At 36.5% G+C, this 19199-nt stretch overlaps 1 protein-coding gene across 6 annotated transcripts in view; it reads right to left on the reverse strand.

Annotated features, from left to right (window-relative positions):
* The window catches only part of LOC136031777 (17-beta-hydroxysteroid dehydrogenase 13-like), a 76083-nt gene that overhangs the window by 17430 nt on the left and 39454 nt on the right, over window positions 1-19199 (reverse strand). For all 6 annotated transcript variants that reach the window (XM_065711546.1, XM_065711547.1, XM_065711549.1 and 3 more), the window contains exons 4-6: window positions 11078-11210; window positions 7319-7515; window positions 92-221 (exon numbers count right to left, since the gene is read on the reverse strand). In XM_065711546.1, the coding sequence (XP_065567618.1) occupies window positions 92-221; window positions 7319-7515; window positions 11078-11210 (460 nt within the window). The remainder of the gene's footprint in view (window positions 1-91; window positions 222-7318; window positions 7516-11077; window positions 11211-19199) is intronic.

Raw genomic sequence — 19199 nt, forward strand, 5'->3', positions numbered from 1 at the left:
CACATAGCCTCTGATCCTGAGTTCCATAATAAGGTGGGTTATTTTCAGTGGATCGCACAAATTTATCAAAATTTTTTTAGGAAAGACTTACCTACAACGCCGTACTTGGAGGCGCAGTAAGGCACTAGATTCTTGCATCCAACCATCCCAGCTATTGACGACATAGAAACAATATGTCCATGCTTTTCTTCAATCATTCCTGGTAAAAATGCTCGAGTTACCTAAGAAAAAATATCAAAATATTAAAATGCAAAAATCTAAATAAAAGTTAAATTAAACTGAAAATATTTGTATATTTGAAACTTGACTAAATATAAAGGAAATTGAGCTATAATGGTATCCAAAAGAGATGTTTTAAAGTAAAAATATTAAGGATAAAAATAAAAAAAGGCCTTCATCTCCAAATCAGCTAGAAAATAATTTTTTTTTCTGCTACTCTTACAAAGCGATCATTTTCAAGTCTGAAAATAAAATCAAGGGCTAATCAAGAGAAAGTCTCACTTCAAGACTTATAAAACATATCATAACTACCTACGCTTTTTTTTTCTTACAAAGTTTCAACTGTCCCCAGTAGCAGATTTTTATTTATTTTTGCCGTATTTTGATATGAAAGTTCAGAAAATCATTAGTCTTTCTAGTGTTTGGTAAATCTTTTTTTACAGAAAAATTAATCATCTTAACCCAGGTCTAACAATTTTAATTTGAAAAATTGCGCTTGTAAAACTTCATGTCAGGACCAGGTCTAACTCTCCGTCAAAACATCAATAGCAAATTGTGTATGATGAATACTTCACCTGTAAACAAGCTTATGATTTTATGGGGACTTAGTCTTTATTCCTCTAAACAAACAAAGTTAAGTAAAAGCGTTTTATAAAGTTTATAATTAAAAAAAATTACGAGCACAAATGGTTAGGTCAAAACCCTATGACTATGGTGAAAAAAAAGAAAAAAAAAAAGAAGTCAAACTAAAAGTAAAGCAATGCGCCTTTAGAAATGAGATAAGTACGTATTTATGTATGTTGTAAAGCTGTTCTCAGTCATTTTTAGGCCTACCTTCAAATATGCCCTTATACTTCAAGTTTACCGAAAACCAGGTTTACAACAATTAACAAGAGCTAAGAGCTCATATGGCACTTGTGACGAGGCAAGAAGAGCTAAGAGCCAAGAGATCATATGGTATGAGCTCTAGCAAAATTCTATGAATCAATAGATTGATTTAAAAGGAAAATAAGAGGCATAATACCGGTCAGGATTTAAAATAAGGCTCTGAGTCACGATGTCCTTCTAAATATCAAAATTCATTAAGATCCGATCACCCACTCGTATGTTATAAATACCTAATTTTTTCTAATTTTTCCTCTTTCTTCAGCCCCCCAGATGGTCGAATCTGGGAAAACGACTTTATCAAGTCAATTTGTGCAGCTCCCTGACACGCCTACCAATTTTCATCGTCCTAGCAGGTCCAGAAGCACCAAACTCACCAAATCACGGAACCCCTCCCCCCAACTCACCCAAAGAGAGCGAATCCAGTACGGTTCCGTCAATCACGTATCAAGGACATTTGCTTATTCTATCCACCAAGCTTCATCCCGATTCCTCCACCCTAAGTGTTTTCCAAGATTTTCCCCTCCAACTCTCCCCAATGTCAAAAGATCTGGTCGGGATTTGAAATAAGAGCTCTGAGACAAGAATTCCTTCTAAATATCAAATTTCATTAAGATATGGTCACCCTTACGTAAATTACAAATACCTCAATTTTCAAAATTACCCCCCCCCAAGTCCACCAAAGAGAGCAGATCCGGTCCGATTATGTCAGTCACGTGTCTTAGACAGGTTTTTATTCTTCCCATCCAGTTTCATCCTGATCTCACCGCTTTAAGTATTTTCTAAGATTTCCGGTTCCCCTCAACTTCCCCCGCCCAATTACGCTGGATCCGGTTGAGATTTAAAATAAGAGATCTGAGTCACGAGGTCCTTCTAAATATGAAGTTTCATGAAGATCCGATCACTCCTTCGTAAGTTAAAAATACGTCATTTTTTCTAAATTTTCAGAATTAACTCCCCCCCCCCCAATAGAGCGGATCCGTCCCAATTATGTAAATCAAGTATCTAAGACTTCTGCTTATTTTTCCCACCAAGTTTCATCCCGATCCCTCCAATCTAAGCGTTTTCCAAGATTTTAGGTTCCCCCACCCAAAACTCCCCCCAATGTCACCAGATCCGGTCGGGATTTATAATAAGAGCTTTGAGACACGATATACTTCTAAATATCAAATTTCATTAAGATCTGATCCCCTTTTCGTAAGATAAAAATACCCCAATTTTCACGTTTTCCAAGAATTCCAGTTTCCCCCTCCAACTCCCCCCAATGTCCCAGGATCTAGTCGGAATTTAAAATTAGAGCTTTAAAGCACAAGATCCTTCTAAATATCAAATTTCATTAAGATCTGGTCGCCCTTTCGTAAATTACAAATACCTCAATTTTTAAAATTACCCCCCCCCCCCCAACTCCACCAAAGAGAGCAGATCCGGTCTGGTTATGTCAGTCACGTATCTTAGACAAGTTATTATTCTTCCCAGCCAGTTTCATCCTGATCTCACCGCTTTAAGTATTTTCTAAAATTTTTGGTCCCCCCAACTGCCCCCCCCCCCAATTGCGCTGTATCCGGTTGAGATCTAAAATAAGAGATCTGAGTTACAAGGTACTTCCAAATCTGAAGTCTCATTAATATCCGATCACTCCTTCGTAAGTTAAAAATGTCATTTTTTCTAATTTTTCAGAATTACCCCCCCCCCCCCATAGAGCGGATCCGTTCCAATTAAGTAAATCACATATCTAAGACTTCTGCTTATTTGTCCCACCAAGTTTCATCCCGATCCCTCCAATCTAAAAGTTTTCCGTGATTTTAGGTTCCCCCCTCCCAACTCCCTCAATGTCACCAGATCTGTTCGGGATTTAAAATAAGAGCTCTGAGACAAGATATCCTTCTAAATATCAAATTTCATTGAGATCCGATCACCCGTTCGTAAGTTAAAAATACTTCTATTTTTCTATTTTTCCGAATTAACGGGCCCCCACTCTCCCCCCAGATGGTCAAATCGGAAAAACGACTATTTCTAATTTAATCTGGTCCGGTCCCTGATACGCTTGCCAAATTTCATCGTCCTAGCTTACCTGGAAGTGCCTAAAGTAGCAAAACCGGGACCGACAGAATTCGCGATTGCTATATGTCACTTGGTTAATACCAAGTGCCATAAAAACGACAGAAAACGTAACCAATATTTAAGAACATTTTTAAAATGTTTCAGGTAATGAAAACATAGAGTTATAAACATTCTGAGACGTTTAGGGGGTATATTTCCTGTGTTTGTCTTGCATAAATTAAAGCATGATAAGAGAAGAAAATCATTTTCTGATTTTCTAAAGTTTTGTTTTAGAACGACAAGGTCAAATAAAAGTGTTTAATAAGGAATTGCTTTAAAAAGTTCAAACGTATACGGTTTGAATTAAAGTTCAGGAGCAAAGCGGTTTGATCATCCATTCTTTGATTTAAAAGAGTCTTGTAACTATTTTACTTCGATAATTATCAATCTTCTCTTATTAAATGAACAATAATTGAATATACATCTATTTATCGGTAATTTTTTCTAGAAAATGGGAGTATAATTTTTTCTGAAAATTGAAATATTACCATTTTCCACCGTAAAAAAACGGCCTAAATAATTTACGACAAAGGGAAAATTCGCTAAGAGCTTTAATCACGGAAAAAACATTTTTTATGGGGTCACAAATACTTGGAATAATTAAAATTGGTGAAGATGACTGTCAGTCATAAATAATTTGAAAGTAGAATAGAGTTTAATTAGATTGTCGTTTGTATTGAAGTTTCGTATAATTAAAGAAGACCACTAATTAGAGACATTCTAAAGCCCAAGCCTTTAAATAATTTATCATTCTAAAACAGTGGTTCCCAACCTTTTTCGGTCCGCGTACCCCTAGTCAAGGCCCAAAAAGTTTGCGTACCCCTTTCTTGAGAATCGTTGTTTTACTTTTTTCTTAACTAAAATCAGATTTTCAAAAACACGAGATTTATTGTCCAATATGACGGTGCTTAAATGTACGTACAAAATCAATGAGAAACTTGAGGCTGCTTTTTTGCTAAAATATTATCAAATCTTGGCTCGATGTCACTAACGGCAATTATAAGGTCATTTTGTACACTCAGTCTGTTTCTGTGTTTGGTTTTGATCAATGACATTGCCGAAAATGACACTTCACAAAGGTAAGTGGATCCGAATGGTAACAATGCAGACATGGCGATTTCACTTAGTTCCTTGTATTCTCCTTTCACCTCCAGCCGAAACTGGGAAACAGTTACATTTTGGAATTTCAGTTCAAAGGCGCGATCACTGGCAAGTTCGATCAGATTCTCTGTAAGCTTGTCACTAAGACCGGAGCTTGAGGTCACGTCTTCAAAAAATGGATTTTGGATCCAATCCTGCGTTCTATCTTGGTTCATAATCGATGGGAAATATGACACAAGTTCATCTCGCAACTTTGTCAGATGCTCCCGAATACAATCACAGATTGTGTTGAGGTTATCAATTTCACTATCGTCCGCAAACTTGTCAAGGGTCGGGAAGACACTAACGCTGTTTCTTTGAACCTTTTTAAGCCAGAACTCCAATTTCTTGATGAAAGCACACATCTTCGAATTCAGGGAGAGTTCGTCCGTCCGGAAACCTTGCATTGACAGATTCAAGTCATTCAGTTTGTCGAAAATATCCGCAAGATAGGCCAGCCTGCAGACCCAGTCCTGGTTTTCAAAAAGTGAACTGAATGCAGATTTTTGCTCCAGAAGAAACATATGAACTTCTTGTCGAAGCTCGAAAATTCTGTTTAAAATCTTCCCACGAGACAACCAGCGAACTTCTGTGTGCAGAAGTAAATGTTGATGTTCTGAACCCATCTCTTGGCACAGCAACTTGAACATTCTTGAGTTCAGTGGTCGGGCTTTGATGAAGTTGATCACTTTTACAGCCTCGTTAAGGGTCTCGTGCAGATGTGCGTTCATCCTTTTCGATGCAAGAGCTTGCCTGTGAATGATGCAGTGCAACCACTTCACCTTTGGATTTTTCTTCCTTATCCAGGCCATGAGCCCATTATTCTTCCCTGTTAGGGCGGCAGCTCCATCACTGCAAACTGATAGACACCAGTCCCACAAGATGCCCCCTTCTGCGAAGAATTTGTCAATCACCTTGAATAGTTCTTCTCCTGTTGTTCTTGACTGTAGGTTTTGACAAAACAGAATATTTTCTCTTATGTCAGAACAATCTTGATATCGAACAAATACGATCACCTGGGCTTCACCTGACACATCCGTGCTTTCGTCAAGCTGTAACGCAAACATCTTCGTCAACTTTATTTGCTCAATAACCTGCATGACAATATCGCTTGCAATGTCTTCTATCCTTCTTGAAATGGTATTGTTCGACACAGGTATAGACTGAAGGGCAGTAGCAGTTTTCGTGTCAAACATTATTTCACTGACTTTCACTAGTGCTGGTAATATCAGACATTCGGCGATGGTGTGCGGTTTTTTCTGTTTCGCAACTAAATATGAAACAGCATACGAAGCCCGGAGAGCCTTTGAAGAAACTGATGCCACTTTTGCAATTTCCAAACAGTTACTAGCGAATGCTTCTTGTTTACGCTTGAAAAACTCTATGGGCTTACCGACATGAGAAGGGTGCACAGTACTGAGATGCCGGTTCATATGCGCAGGTTTCATGGAACTGTTGGCCAAGACTTGACCACAAGGAACGCACTGTGCATTCACTGGATCAGACTTTGTCGCACTAAATCCGAGCCCTAGGTATTCTGACAAATATCGACGCACTTTGACCGATGATTCGTCATATTTCTTCTTCTTAGGTGCAGGTTCAGAGTTTTGGGTACCATCATTCGGCTTCTTGTTATTCCTGATCAGGAATCTATCCATCTTTGTTTGCAACCACAATTCACGAACTTCGTGTTTCAACAGATGACAAGATACTGAACCCGCTGAGTTTAAATCGAGACCTTACGGCTATGGAGAAAAATTAGTGGGTTACTGAAAGCGAAAGTTTTGAAAATGAGTCTGAAATTACGTACAATGGGTTATGTTGTCTGATTTTGAGGGAAATGTTGGAACTGAGTCAGAAACAAGTTTTAAAGATGTAGACTAAATTAATTTTGGGACCTTCGCGTACCCCCTGCGAGGGTTTCGCGTACCCCCTGGGGTACGCGTACCACCGGTTTGGAACCACTGTTCTAAAACATTTAAAAAATATTTATCTAAGACATATGTCACTAAATAGTATTTTTGTTTTAAAACTTTGATATACAAGACTACCTCACTTGGCAGGCTTTTTGGGTATATTCAAGTGCATTTTTTTATGCCCGGTTGATAAAATGCAAACTAAATAATTTGGCAGGCTTTTGGGATATTTGGATAGATTCAAGCGAAATTTCTAAATTTTTTCAAATCCTACCTGTTTTCCTTTACCATAAAATTAAGGCCCCTTGCCTTACCATCAAATGCAAAACAGCCAAATCTAGTAGCCTTTTTTGTTATTTTCAAGTACATTTTTGAAATTCCTCCGGCATCCCGGGCCAGCCAGAGAGCGGTCATTCTCAGCCATTTGCCTCAGTCTTCAGAGGAAAAATATTTTTTCTCCGGTTCTCACAAAAGTTTTTTTTACATTTATACAATATTCTTTTCAGTTGGTTTTTTTATTTTCATTTTTGGGCAGTTTTTTTTTATTCCTGTCATTTAACAGGGTTTTAGCTAGTAAAATTTATTGGTTTATTAGTTAGCCAGTAAAATTTATTAGCTAGTAAGTTTTTTAATAGTAGTAAATAAAACGGAAAATAAAATGCAAAAGTTCATTTCGTAGTTCTATCCAATAAATGCAGTTGCTAAATCCTGGTATAACACACATCTGATAACGATTAGCCCCCAGGACTGAAAGCAAAGAAATATGCAGACAAATGCACAGCCTAAGTTCTTAAACTCAGCACACAATATTGACGGTTTCAGTGTGTGTTCCCATATCTTCATTGATTTTAAAAATAATTAAAGGATTCTGTTTTTTTCTGTCATTAATAAGGAGAAAATAAATCAGAATCGAATAATGATTTCTTCCCAAAAACAAACTGGAGGCACAAAGTGTGTCCGCTAATCCCCCCTCCCTCCCATCAACATTAAAGCAGAAAGGTAGACAGATTACACCTTACTTGAACCAACTTCACATAGAAAGAAAAGCGCTTACTAACCCATAAGCATCCTTTTACATTAATATCAACACACTGGTCTATTTGCTTCGCATTCCAGGACAAAAATGGATGACAAGGCATAATTCCTGCATTATTCACTAATATTGTAACATTGCCTAAGCTTCGCTTGATAATATCAGCGGTCTGCTCAACTGAATGACGGTCAGACACATCACATTTATACGCCCAAGCTTGACCTAAAATTAAACAAGATATGTAAGCCCCTTTAGTTAGAAAGTATAATGTATGGACTAAAGAAAGAAAAGGGCATTTCTTCTAGCTGGTCCTACTAAAGACCTTATCACACAGGGTCTCAAATAAAATTATTTTAGCGACTCAAAGGGATTTATTTGAAATTGAAAGTGAAATCGCTTAAGAAACCAGAGACGGAGTTATATAGCCATCCACAAAACATAATATAAAACAAAGAAAAAAACTAACTTACTTACAAACTCACCGAAAAAAAAAATCAAACCAAAATAACAAAATAAAAATATATATAAATTGTGACAGAGTCTCAACGTCCTTGCCTAACCAAGGTTCAGCTAATATTTAGCTCAGGACAAGATTACCTTTTTCGAAAATCAAAGAGAAGCCCAAAAATGGCGCCGCAACTGCTCACTTAAGCTTTATCTTTGGTGGCACACAGATTTCGGAATATAAAAGTGGAATCTTAATGGCATGGCTTTGGCTCCCGGACTCTATTCCCCCAAACATCATTGAAACAGATATGTTCAAAATGTAAAATATAAACGCATCTGAGTTCACCCTTAAAATTCCCCCTAATGAGGGGTCCTACCCCTCCTGGTATAAATGCAGAAAGAAAAGAAAAGTTTTGAATAAGTTCGACCCTATAAGTACTTCTCCCCTCCGCGTACATCTAGCCATACTACACTCATTACTCAGCTGTTTAGTACTATTCAAAAAGTTGATGGTATGTCCTTTTCTTCTGCAATCCATACTTTTTTTTTCAATGTCTTGAACAGACCTTAAGAGTGTGGCTCTGGCCCCTGGGCAAAAGGCCCCAAAGTTGGCCTTATGTTTGAGAGAATCTTAGGTATGATCTGAGAAAAACAATGTTTGGAGTGTCAAGGATGAAAATTTTGGTACAAAAAATCACGAAAAGAACTGTTAAGTATAATAAACTGAAGATATTCAATTATACAACAACTAATCAACTCATTGGATTTATTCCATAAATTACCAGTTATTCAAAGCCGGTTTAAACAAGAGTTCAAAAATATAATAAAACTGGCATTAAAACTGCGAAGTATTCACACTATCAGAAACAGACTTCACTTTTGTCTAGTATCCAATGATTCAAGACAGCAGACATAATTAAAACAAATATTTTTAAACGTGAAGCGTAACCACATTTCTGTTCACCCTTAAGGTTCGATATAATGAAGGATCCCACCCCTCCTCATAAAGTTGTAGAAACAAAAATATGTTTTGAATAACTTCAACTCAGTAATGGCTTCTACCCTTCCCGTATATCTAGGCCTTCTGTACTCAGTTGCATAATGTTGTTCAAACAATTGGATGGTACCACGGTAGATCCATTTGTTTGGTTTTTCCTAAATTTATTCACTATTGAAAAAAAAAATTTCTTTTGGTCAATATGGGACTTCCTTAAATGTAACTTCCAATCATTGTACCATCATTTTCCTCATTTGCTTGAATTTTTTTATAGTCCCTGATTTTTGTTCAAACGATTTAGGACCGAAGAAGAATATAAGAAAACCGAGGAAGTAACCGAACTAATTGAAGCAAAAGAAAATGTTTAAGCTCCAGTGGGACTATCCTTCTAGCCTTCTAGCAAATGTTATACTCCAAGAACCTATTACACCTTGATTAATAGGTTCTATTAAACCATAAAAAGTCTATTAAAATATATTACATCCTACATAAAATATTAAATAAAACACGAAATTTCAAACCTTGATAATATATCTTTTTTTTTTTGCATCGATAATGCATTTCGGGCCTGATACTTTCAAATTACCACGATTTTATGCATCCCTATATTTTATTTTTATATATTAAATAAAATATAGGGGGAAGGCAATAGGTTTTTTCAATTTATTTAAACGATGGTACAAGAAAAAGGTATTTTTCAAAATCTAGGGGGGAGGGTAACCGCATGGCTCCCCCGAATAAATCCTAACCTTTACAAACTAAACTTTTTTCCTATACAGACTGGTAACGCGTCCAATTTAGCCCTCTAGTCATTAGAGATTTAAAATCTTTACATGTGGGTTCAAATAAGGTGAAAAATACACAGATTTCCACTAAGAAGCTGGTCGTGGGAGGTATATAAAGAATATGCCAAATTATAAACGACAAGCATTAATCACATGCAGCAAAATGCCTCCTAGACTTGTCCTGCTAACCTGTGTCATGATAAAATATATAAATAAAAGCTGAATTTGGCAGCAGATTTTCAATGTAATCTGCCAACATTTATCTCAGGAATTCCAAGGATAACTGTCAAGTCTTACTATGCAGTATTACATTTATTTTTAGTACTAGTGTTAAGTGTCAAGCCAACATTTCAAAAAAAATGTCTTAGAATACAATCAGGGGGCGGATATAGAATTAACATTTAGAGGGAGAGCACCTACCAAAATTGGACTCCCTCATTGATATTTTCGAACCTCCACTCCAATAATTAATGCAAATTTTGACCATATGGGGGGTGGGCACATGCCCCTAAAACTACCCTATGAATCCGCCCCTGAGTACAATAGTAGATAAATCAGGCGCAGAAAAAAAGAGCCATGAAAATAAATATTAAATTATATTGTTTTTTGACGGCTTAGATATACCTGCGACACTGTCTTAAAGCCCCTATCTTGAGTATTCGTGCCAGGTTGTCATTTTTTCAAGGGAACAAGAGCAGATTGTGTCACAATATATATTAAAATCAAATTATTGATGGATTCTGTGTAGCTTTTTATAGACATTTTTGTCCTTTGGGGGGGGGGGGACTCACCCTCTAAATTAAAGTTTTCTAAAACAGTGATAGACAACCATTTAAGAGTTTGATACTCATACTTTAACCTCAAAGTGCCAAAAGGGCATTTTACAGGGAGAGTACCCTCCCAAAAATAAGTACATTTGACTACAATAATCTCAGGTAGTTGATAAACTCCATATGTTTTAGTTGCTGGCTGAGTACCCAAAAAAAATAATAAAAGCACTTTTGACTAAAACAAACTAAGCTAGTCGGTAAATTCTGTATGTTTTATTTACTGACTAGGTATCTAAAAATTTTATAAGGAAAGTAAATACAGTAATTACGGGAAGAATCATGAATATTTCAGTCATTGTAAACTTTTATTGCATTTATCTTGCTAATAAAAAAAAGCTTGCAGCGACAGATATATTTACTTTTTATGAAAAGTTTCATTCGAAGTTGAAGGCAGAACAAGACCTGCGAATGGGCTCATTTCACCCTGTGATATGGTTGTTCGGATCAGGCCTGGTATTAAGACCAAAATCAAATTTTATCTCTAGGAAAATAAAATTTGGCAATGAAATCATTCAACTAAAAAAAGACAAAACTAGGCGGTGATATTTATGTACTGAATTCTGATTTTAAAAATTCTCATTTAAATCTTGGTGAAAGCAAAACTCCTGGTAGCATTCCCTACCTCTTTGTGAAACTTTCTGGTGCTACTCATAGTTGAATTAACCCCTGAAATATATAAGATTTATCAACGCAAGGTTACCGTACATAGATTTTACAATACCAACCTCCATGCTTGCGAATTTCAGAGGCAGTTTCAGTTGCCGTCTCCAAATTCAAGTCTGTGCACACAATTTTTGCTCCAAGTCTTGCGTAAATATAAGATATCTCTCTTCCAATCCCATGACCAGCACCAGTGACCTGAAATACAAAACTATATAAATAAATAACAATAAAAAACAAAATATAAAATATTGTTAATATATAAATAAAAAAGATAAAAACAGACCAAATCATTTTGCGTTTCATTGAAGCAGTGAAAGCATAGCACTTGTAAGAGAACCTGCAGATTATAGTTAGGGACCCGCCCAATGAAATTCCAACATCACAGGCTTCAACGAGCTGAAGAAGGTTTGAAGAATTTATCAGGCGCAGAATTGGTTGCTGAAAACGAATATAGGCAGGCGCAGCAAAAATTGTGTGCGCCAAAAGAGATATCCCCTAAATTGCATAATCGATGACCTCATCATCTGATTTTCTGTTTTTCGACCTAGATTAGAGGCTTGAACTTAGATTTTGAAACAGAATAAGGTACCGAGAGAAAAGAAAAAAATCATGAGCACAATCAGATCTAACTTCCTAGCTGCACATTATTAAAACATATTTAAGTGGTGACACCAGAAACCAACTTCCCTGTACTTACATTACAGTTATGTTCAAAGGGGGATGACCAGAGCAGTTGAGGTTGCATTGGATGTTGACGTAACCTCTGCAACTCCATTCCGTTAGTGGCGTCAAAACAGAGATCACTTCGAATAAATTAAAGTACACAGATATTAAATCTTAGCCTCGTCAGAACCACGTCCAAAATTTATAAAATTAGCTGTAGAAATAGAGCTTTTGATGAAAAAGAAAAGAAAAAGAATTTAAAGAAAATGACCATAAATTACGAATGTTATACTTCTTCTGGAGAACTATCACACTTTCTGGCTCAGGCACCCAAAACATCACAAAATCGAGGAAGGCATTTACAGTTCTTAGTGCACTTTTCGTCACACTCACAAAAGAGTTGGGAATATCCCGACGGAAGCGCTCGAAACAAAAGGAACAACATCTTGTCCAGAAAATTGACCTCCGCAACTCAAAGGACTTGGCGGACATAGTCTTGCAATCAACGAGGCATTCCAGATTGGAAGCTGATAGTAAGGACAATTAGAATGTTCCACAAACGCCACCTCTGTAGGAAACAACGCTTTCAGCTCCTTCTTACGAGGATACAAGTGTACTCGTAAATCACTGAGGGAAAACTAATTAGGATCCCTTCCATAAGTGCTGATTATCAGATTTCTTGAAAAGAGAACATACTGGCTTCCGCGAAGGTTTCACTTCCCACCTGCTATATTTCACACTGAATTCCGATGTACAAACCACTTTTCTTGGCGGACGCTAAGAATGCTCATTTTCCTTTGCAGAAAAAGTAACCCGTTGTGTCACACACCAAAATGCAGTGAATGAACGCCAGGGAGTTCAAAATTTGCTCCTCCGTCCTCTGGAACAAAATATCAATGGGGATATCACAATTTGGAAACTGCACAAGGAGTTGCGCCATAACATTCTCTCCAGGAAAATGTTAAGGAGACGAAGGAATTGGTCCTCTATTATGACAACTACATTAGTATAATTAGCACGAACAGTCACCCTTTCAAAGCCGTTCCCGAAGCAAAAGGCAACATACAGAGCCATTCTTGTGTCCGCTTCCTCATGTGTGCTACACAGAAATTCCTCAAAGCTAAGCGAATCAATATCATGACTTAAACATACACCTCTCATCCTGTCTTCGAATCCTCCAGATACCCATACACGCAAGACGTTGGCAGCACTTAAACTGTTTATACAGTCAAATCCATTTGCTTCCCATAATTTGCTTTCATCAAATTTGCTTAGCTCGTCCAAATAGAGTAGACTGTCAAGCAGCAAAAAAGTAACTGTGACACCTGCTTTAGTCCTCCAGAGTTATAATGAAACCATATGGATGAATTCGACCAAACAGTGCGTTATACTTGTCACCCACGAAGATACGAATTTCACTTGCTATTTCAGGTATCCCTTTCAAAACGGCTTTAAGCAACCCTATGGCATATATTTCGACGGTTTCATGTTCACCTGGTGGCTTTTGGTGAGCCAGTAACATGAAGTCGATAACAAAGGCTTCACGCCCATACAAGCAACGTTCCTCTTCGAAGTTCGAGGTTTCAGGCCATTCACGCAAGCCACTGGCCTGTCTCAGAAAGTGTAGCACGGTAGACTTGACACCACTTCGAAGCGCCAACGTAGAATCCCTGAGCTCAAAAATTGAAGAAGCATATGAAACGAGTTCAAAGCTCAGAATATTTTTAAGCTATTTCAGCCCACTGTTAGTTCTGGAATCCATCCCACATAGGAATTTTTTTTTACACTGTCATAAGCTCTGAAAAAAAAACTGCATTTTGTCCAACGGCCTTAATTTTTGATTCCGATTTCCCTGAAGTAAAATTAATTGGAGTTAAAAGGCCTTTTCATCCCCTTTGGCATAATTGGCTACAGCTTCAAGTCCTCATTCCCCAGCTCCAAGTAACAAGCTCGCAACCGATGAAATGGCCACTTCATTGGTCACCACATTCATAAGGATTTCTTCAATTGTAGTAAAGGGACACGGCCGCAATACGCACACAGCCGTTTTACAAGCATCATCTGCTTTTCGATAAATTTCGAGCTGTCTTCGTGATGCAGAGAATCCAACTCCGGAGTTTCATTCGTATTAATAAGATCATAAAAGGCAGACGAAACTGAGGCAACAAAACTTAGAGTATTAATCCACTTTGCGACTGCTAGTTCGCTTGTTGTAACACCAACCAGACGAAAATTTCTCTACGAATCAACATTTATGGTGGGTTCAAAAGTATGACCCAGCGGCACAAGCTTAAACAAGCCTGGTCGCCTATTCACACAAAAGCCCCCCCCCCCCAAAAAAAAAAGGCCTACATACCTGGGTTGGGAAAAAAACCCAGCTTCACAGATGAGACGGAAAAATATATGAAAGACTGAAAATGCTTATAATGTAAATTTCCATATTAAAAAACTGGCACTATGCCTTAAGGATCCCCTCCTCCTCAGCTGGTACGAACAGAGGCTAGAAAGCTTATAAAAGCCAGAAGAATGGCTAAATCTTTTCTTAACGCCGATGATGGTTCATTCGCACCCCACCCCTCCTTGAAAAATTAGCAGTAATATAAGTTCAAAAAAATATATGTGTAAAAAAATTATAACATCATTGAGTAAATAAAACAGCAGAAGTTCGTAGCAAACATAGAAATTACATAAGTTGTTTAACTTATAATACACAAGGTTAAAAATATATATAACATCCCAAAGAGTAGTAACATAAACTAAGTCAGTAAAGATGCACTTCACCCCGCAAAACAGAACTGAAACGCCACCCCTTCAGAGGGGCACATCTGTTCAAAATAGTCCGCAAATGAATTGAACCACGAATAGACTTTCTAAGTCCAATGAAACATGCAAATAAGCGTAGCCTAAATAATATTCTGTATGGGGTGCCTATATGCTTATGAACAAATACGCCATTGCATGGTAATATACACTCAGAAACCAGAGGATCGGATGAAAATTTGGTACAATTGCAATTGAATATAAGATAATCTTCGATCGATGCATGTTGGCCCATCTCGGGCAAAACTTTGCAGGTTTTCGGCAAAATTCTGTCGAAAAAAGTATTTTCTTCATGGCGCAGCTTAGACAGCAAACACACAACTAACAACTTAGATTTCCGTTCAAATAAGCCCTCTCCCGACATACTACACTCTCGGGTCCGAACTTGTTGTGAAGGAAGCAACGAAACAAAACGCAAATGAACACGGAACTTTCTTTCTCACGAAAAATTAAAAAAACAATTTTCGTCACATAGAAGAACGAGCTCTCTACTCTGGCTAACATTCTCAAATGTGTTAAATTTGACGAAGTGATCCTCATCCAAATCGCACGCCTTTTTAGGGGTGTCTTTCCCCCTTTCTCAAAAAGTGTATTTTTCTACAAGTTTTCCTCAGTATTGTCTTGTACATTTTTTTTAAACTTGTTTTTTAGAAGTTTCAGCCACTATTGACAATACTGTCTTTACTTACAATTCGGGGTACAAAAAAAAGCAAAATAACACAGAAATGATCTTTCAACTAAAATCCCGAGATTTCATCAGCTTGAAAATAAAAGTGTTTCAAAATGGAGTGATGAATTATGGCGTAAATATTTATAATTAGAAAAAAATAATGACCAATTATAGAACTGTTGAAAGTACTGATCAAGTACTACATAAAACCGCAAACTATTTTGATTATCATTTCTTTGTAGAGCAAAATACCATTCGTTTTCCTTGACTTAACAGCAAATACAATGTGCAGAGATAAAAAAAACAAGGCCGAAATAAGATAAATTGTATTATACTTTCATTGTACACAGAAGGGAGTCTCAAAGCTATTTGCTGATCAAAGGCCAAAGCCTTTTCTTTTTCTTTTTTGAAAAAAGAGACATCATTCCGTAGAAACCGCATGAGCGATATTAAAAAATAAGAATTCAATAGCATTCTGAAAAAAAACTCTAGATTCGAATCTACTATAAATCAAATTTACCACACACTTACACCACATTTACGAAATTACACCACAAATATTAACCTGGAAAATGAAGAACACATCAAAACATAGCGTCAATGATAACAAAACATGCAGAACAATGTTGCCAACAACAACAAATAAGAATACTGGATATATATATATATATATATATATATATATATATATATATATATATATATATATATAGCTTATACAAAAAAACTAATACACTTGATCAGCTTATTACAATTTGGGTCTCATTTTATTCTGAGTAGACTTAGACTGTATTAAATAAAAAAAAACAAGTTTTTTTTTTAACTGAAAGTACGGAGCGACATTGAAACTTAAAACAAACAGAAATTACTCAGTGTATGAAAGGGGCTGTTCCTTCCTCAACGCCCCGCTCTTTACGCTAAAGTTTGACTCTTTCTCTCAATTCTACTTTATAAAACAGTAAATGTCAATGGGTGCTTCTCGTTACAAATAGCCAGGTTATAAATCTTACATAGTTATTTATCTTAGATTAAACAGTTATTCGGGTGCTTCTAGACTGGAAGTGTCCAAGATTTTCTTGAGTTTTGGACCGAAGACCCTCAAGATATTTTCTCCCACTGTTATTTAGTCAAACAGTCCGTGGTAACGAACGGTAACGAAACTGTCCGTGTAGTAAGGAGCGACCCAGCTCAATAGAAACCAAAACTCTAAAAAGAAACGAACATTTTGATACTAATAGTTATATCAAAAGAATCGCATTTTATTGCTGATTTTAAATATATAAATTTCATCGAGTTAAGTCTTACCCATCAAGAGTTACGAGCCTGAGAAAATTTGCCATATTTTAGAAAATAGGGGGGAAACATCCCTCAAAAGTCATAGTATCTTAACGAAAATCACACCATCGCATTCAGTGTATCAGAGAACCCTACTGAAGAAGTTTCAAGCTCCTATATACAAAAATGTTGAATTTTGTATTTTTTGTCTGAAGACAGATCACGGATGCGTGTTTATTTTCTTCTTTTTTTCCAGGGGTGATCGTATCGACCCAGTGGTCCTAGAATCTTGCGAGAGGGCTCATTCGAACGAAAATAAAAAGTTCTAGTGCTCTTTCCTCCCTCACAGTCCCCGTGGGAGGGGCTGCAAGTTACAAGCCTTGACCAGTGTTCGCATATAGTAATGGTTATTGGGAAGTGTGCAGACGTTTTAAGGTTTTTTTTTGGTTGGGAGGAGGGGTTGAGAAGAGGGGGTTATGTGGAAGAAACTTCCCATGGAAGAATTTGTCATGGGGGAAGAAAATTTCCATGAAGGGGGTGCCGGATTTTCTAGCATTATTCTAAAAAAAAAACAACGAACTAATAAATATGAAAAACTTTTTTCAACTGAAAGTAAGGAGCAGCATTAAAACTTAAAACGAACAGAGAGTATTACGCATATAAGGGGTTCACCTCCTCCTTATACCTCACTCTTTACACTAAAGTATTTTTAGTAATTTCAACTATTTATTCTACGGCCTTTGTGATTCAGGGGTCATTCTTAAGGAATTAGTAAAGAGCGAGTGGGCGAACCCCCTCATATACGTAATAAAAACATACGAATATAGAAGTTCGTTACATTAGCTAATTCGTAAGTTAAGTATATCTTTTACTAATGAAAATATACGTAAAAAAACTAAAAGTTCTAGTTGCGCTTTTAAGTAATCAAAAAATTGGAGGGCAACTGGGCCTCCTCCCCCGCTCCTTTTTTCTCAAAATCATTCGATCAAAACTATGAGAAAGCCATTCAGCCGAAAAATAAATATGAAAATTTCATTTTAATTATTCATCTTCGGAGAGCCAAAATCGAAACATGGATTAACTCAAAAATGTTCAGAAATTAAATAAAAAAACAAGTTTGAAAGTAAGGAGTGACCTTAAACCTTAAAACGAACAGAAATTACCCCGTATATGAAAGGGCCTGTTCCCTCCTCAACGCCCCGCTCTTTACACTTTTGACTTTATATGCATTGACACATTTGTGCATGCTCTTTACGCATTGAGACTTTATATTCTAGCTTTGATATTGTCTAGATCAGCTATAAAAATCAGATAGTGATTTGAAACAGAACACCATAGAAAATAATCAATTCTGGTTCAGATTAATCCTCTACTCCCTGATCAATACGATTAGCCACAATAGTATGCCTACGCGACCCATTGGAAGAGCTAATTTCGCAACTAAAAAATTGCCAGCAGGTGAAAAAAGCTATATTTGAAAGAGAAAAAACATGTGTTACAAATTATTTATGATGGCGTACGGACAGTTAGCTTTTACAAAGATTATGATGAAACGGAATTTTACACAGAGTCCTTTTGTTGTAAAATAGCCTTGATTTTAAGCTTTTAAGTACCATCTCAAGGCTCTATCTGTTTTCATCACATTAGGATGGATAAAAATGGCAACATTATGAGGCAAGTATAAAAAGACAAATTTTGATATGACGAGACAACATGTGACAAGATAATAGATTTGTCACAAATGTGACAAATCTATTATTGGCAGCATCGAAGTATTACTGATAAAAGTGACGAAACCCTGTTAAGATTACGAATTATCATAATTGCAGCTATAGCTGTCGGCTTGGGACGGAGGGTACTTTTCTTAACTTCAGAGAAAAATAAGTCGTGTCTTATTTTTGGGATTCACAACTGTATACAAGGCCGCATCTAGGGGGGGATACAATGTTTGTGTCCATCCTCAAATTTTTGTCGATGCGTAGAAAAGTGACAAAAAATACATGTGAACAAATTTTTGATTCGTTTGTAAAGTTTCTTTTTACACCCCCTTCCAACCGAAAAAAAAATCTTGGATATGGTATGGTCCATATAGCTACTGTTCTTGAATCAGTTTCAAAATAATTATCACACTCACTCTTATCACCTTTCTTATAAAGTGGCTAAATTGGGGTTTTTCTAAAATCGCTAAGTACTTCCCCTTTTCAAAAATTATATTCACGACCTTCAGTAATTTGTTTCTAACATCAGAGACGCCATTTACAAGAAACTCATCTACCACACTATCAGCACCTGGGCCCTTAGTATTTTGTAATTCTTTTAGTACTGTCATTAATTCTTCCTCACAAACCAAATCTTCAAATCCAAGGTATCACAAACTTTTTCATTTTCTTCTATATCTTTTCTGCAAATCCATTTTGGTTTAGAACATCCTTTAATGTTCGTTTCTTAAATTTTCCTGGAACGGAAAATTTAATTTTCCGCTTTACAGCTTTATACAACCGAAAATAAATTTTGTCTTACATTTTTGTCAATACGTTTAACTAGCATCTTTAGCTTATCTAAATCTCATCTATAGTATCTGTTTTAATATACCTGTTGTGCCCTTTTGACAAAAGTAATTCTTTCTATCTTCGGGCCAATGTAAAAAAAAAAAAAAAAAAAAAGAAGAAAAAAATACAACTAATATTTTCGTTAAATTTTTATTGTTAATATAATAATTTAGCTGCAGCATGCTATAGGGGGTCATTTGTGGCTTT

The sequence above is a fragment of the Artemia franciscana genome, chromosome 10 (assembly GCF_032884065.1).
Source record: "Artemia franciscana chromosome 10, ASM3288406v1, whole genome shotgun sequence".
Lineage (NCBI taxonomy): Eukaryota > Metazoa > Arthropoda > Branchiopoda > Anostraca > Artemiidae > Artemia > Artemia franciscana.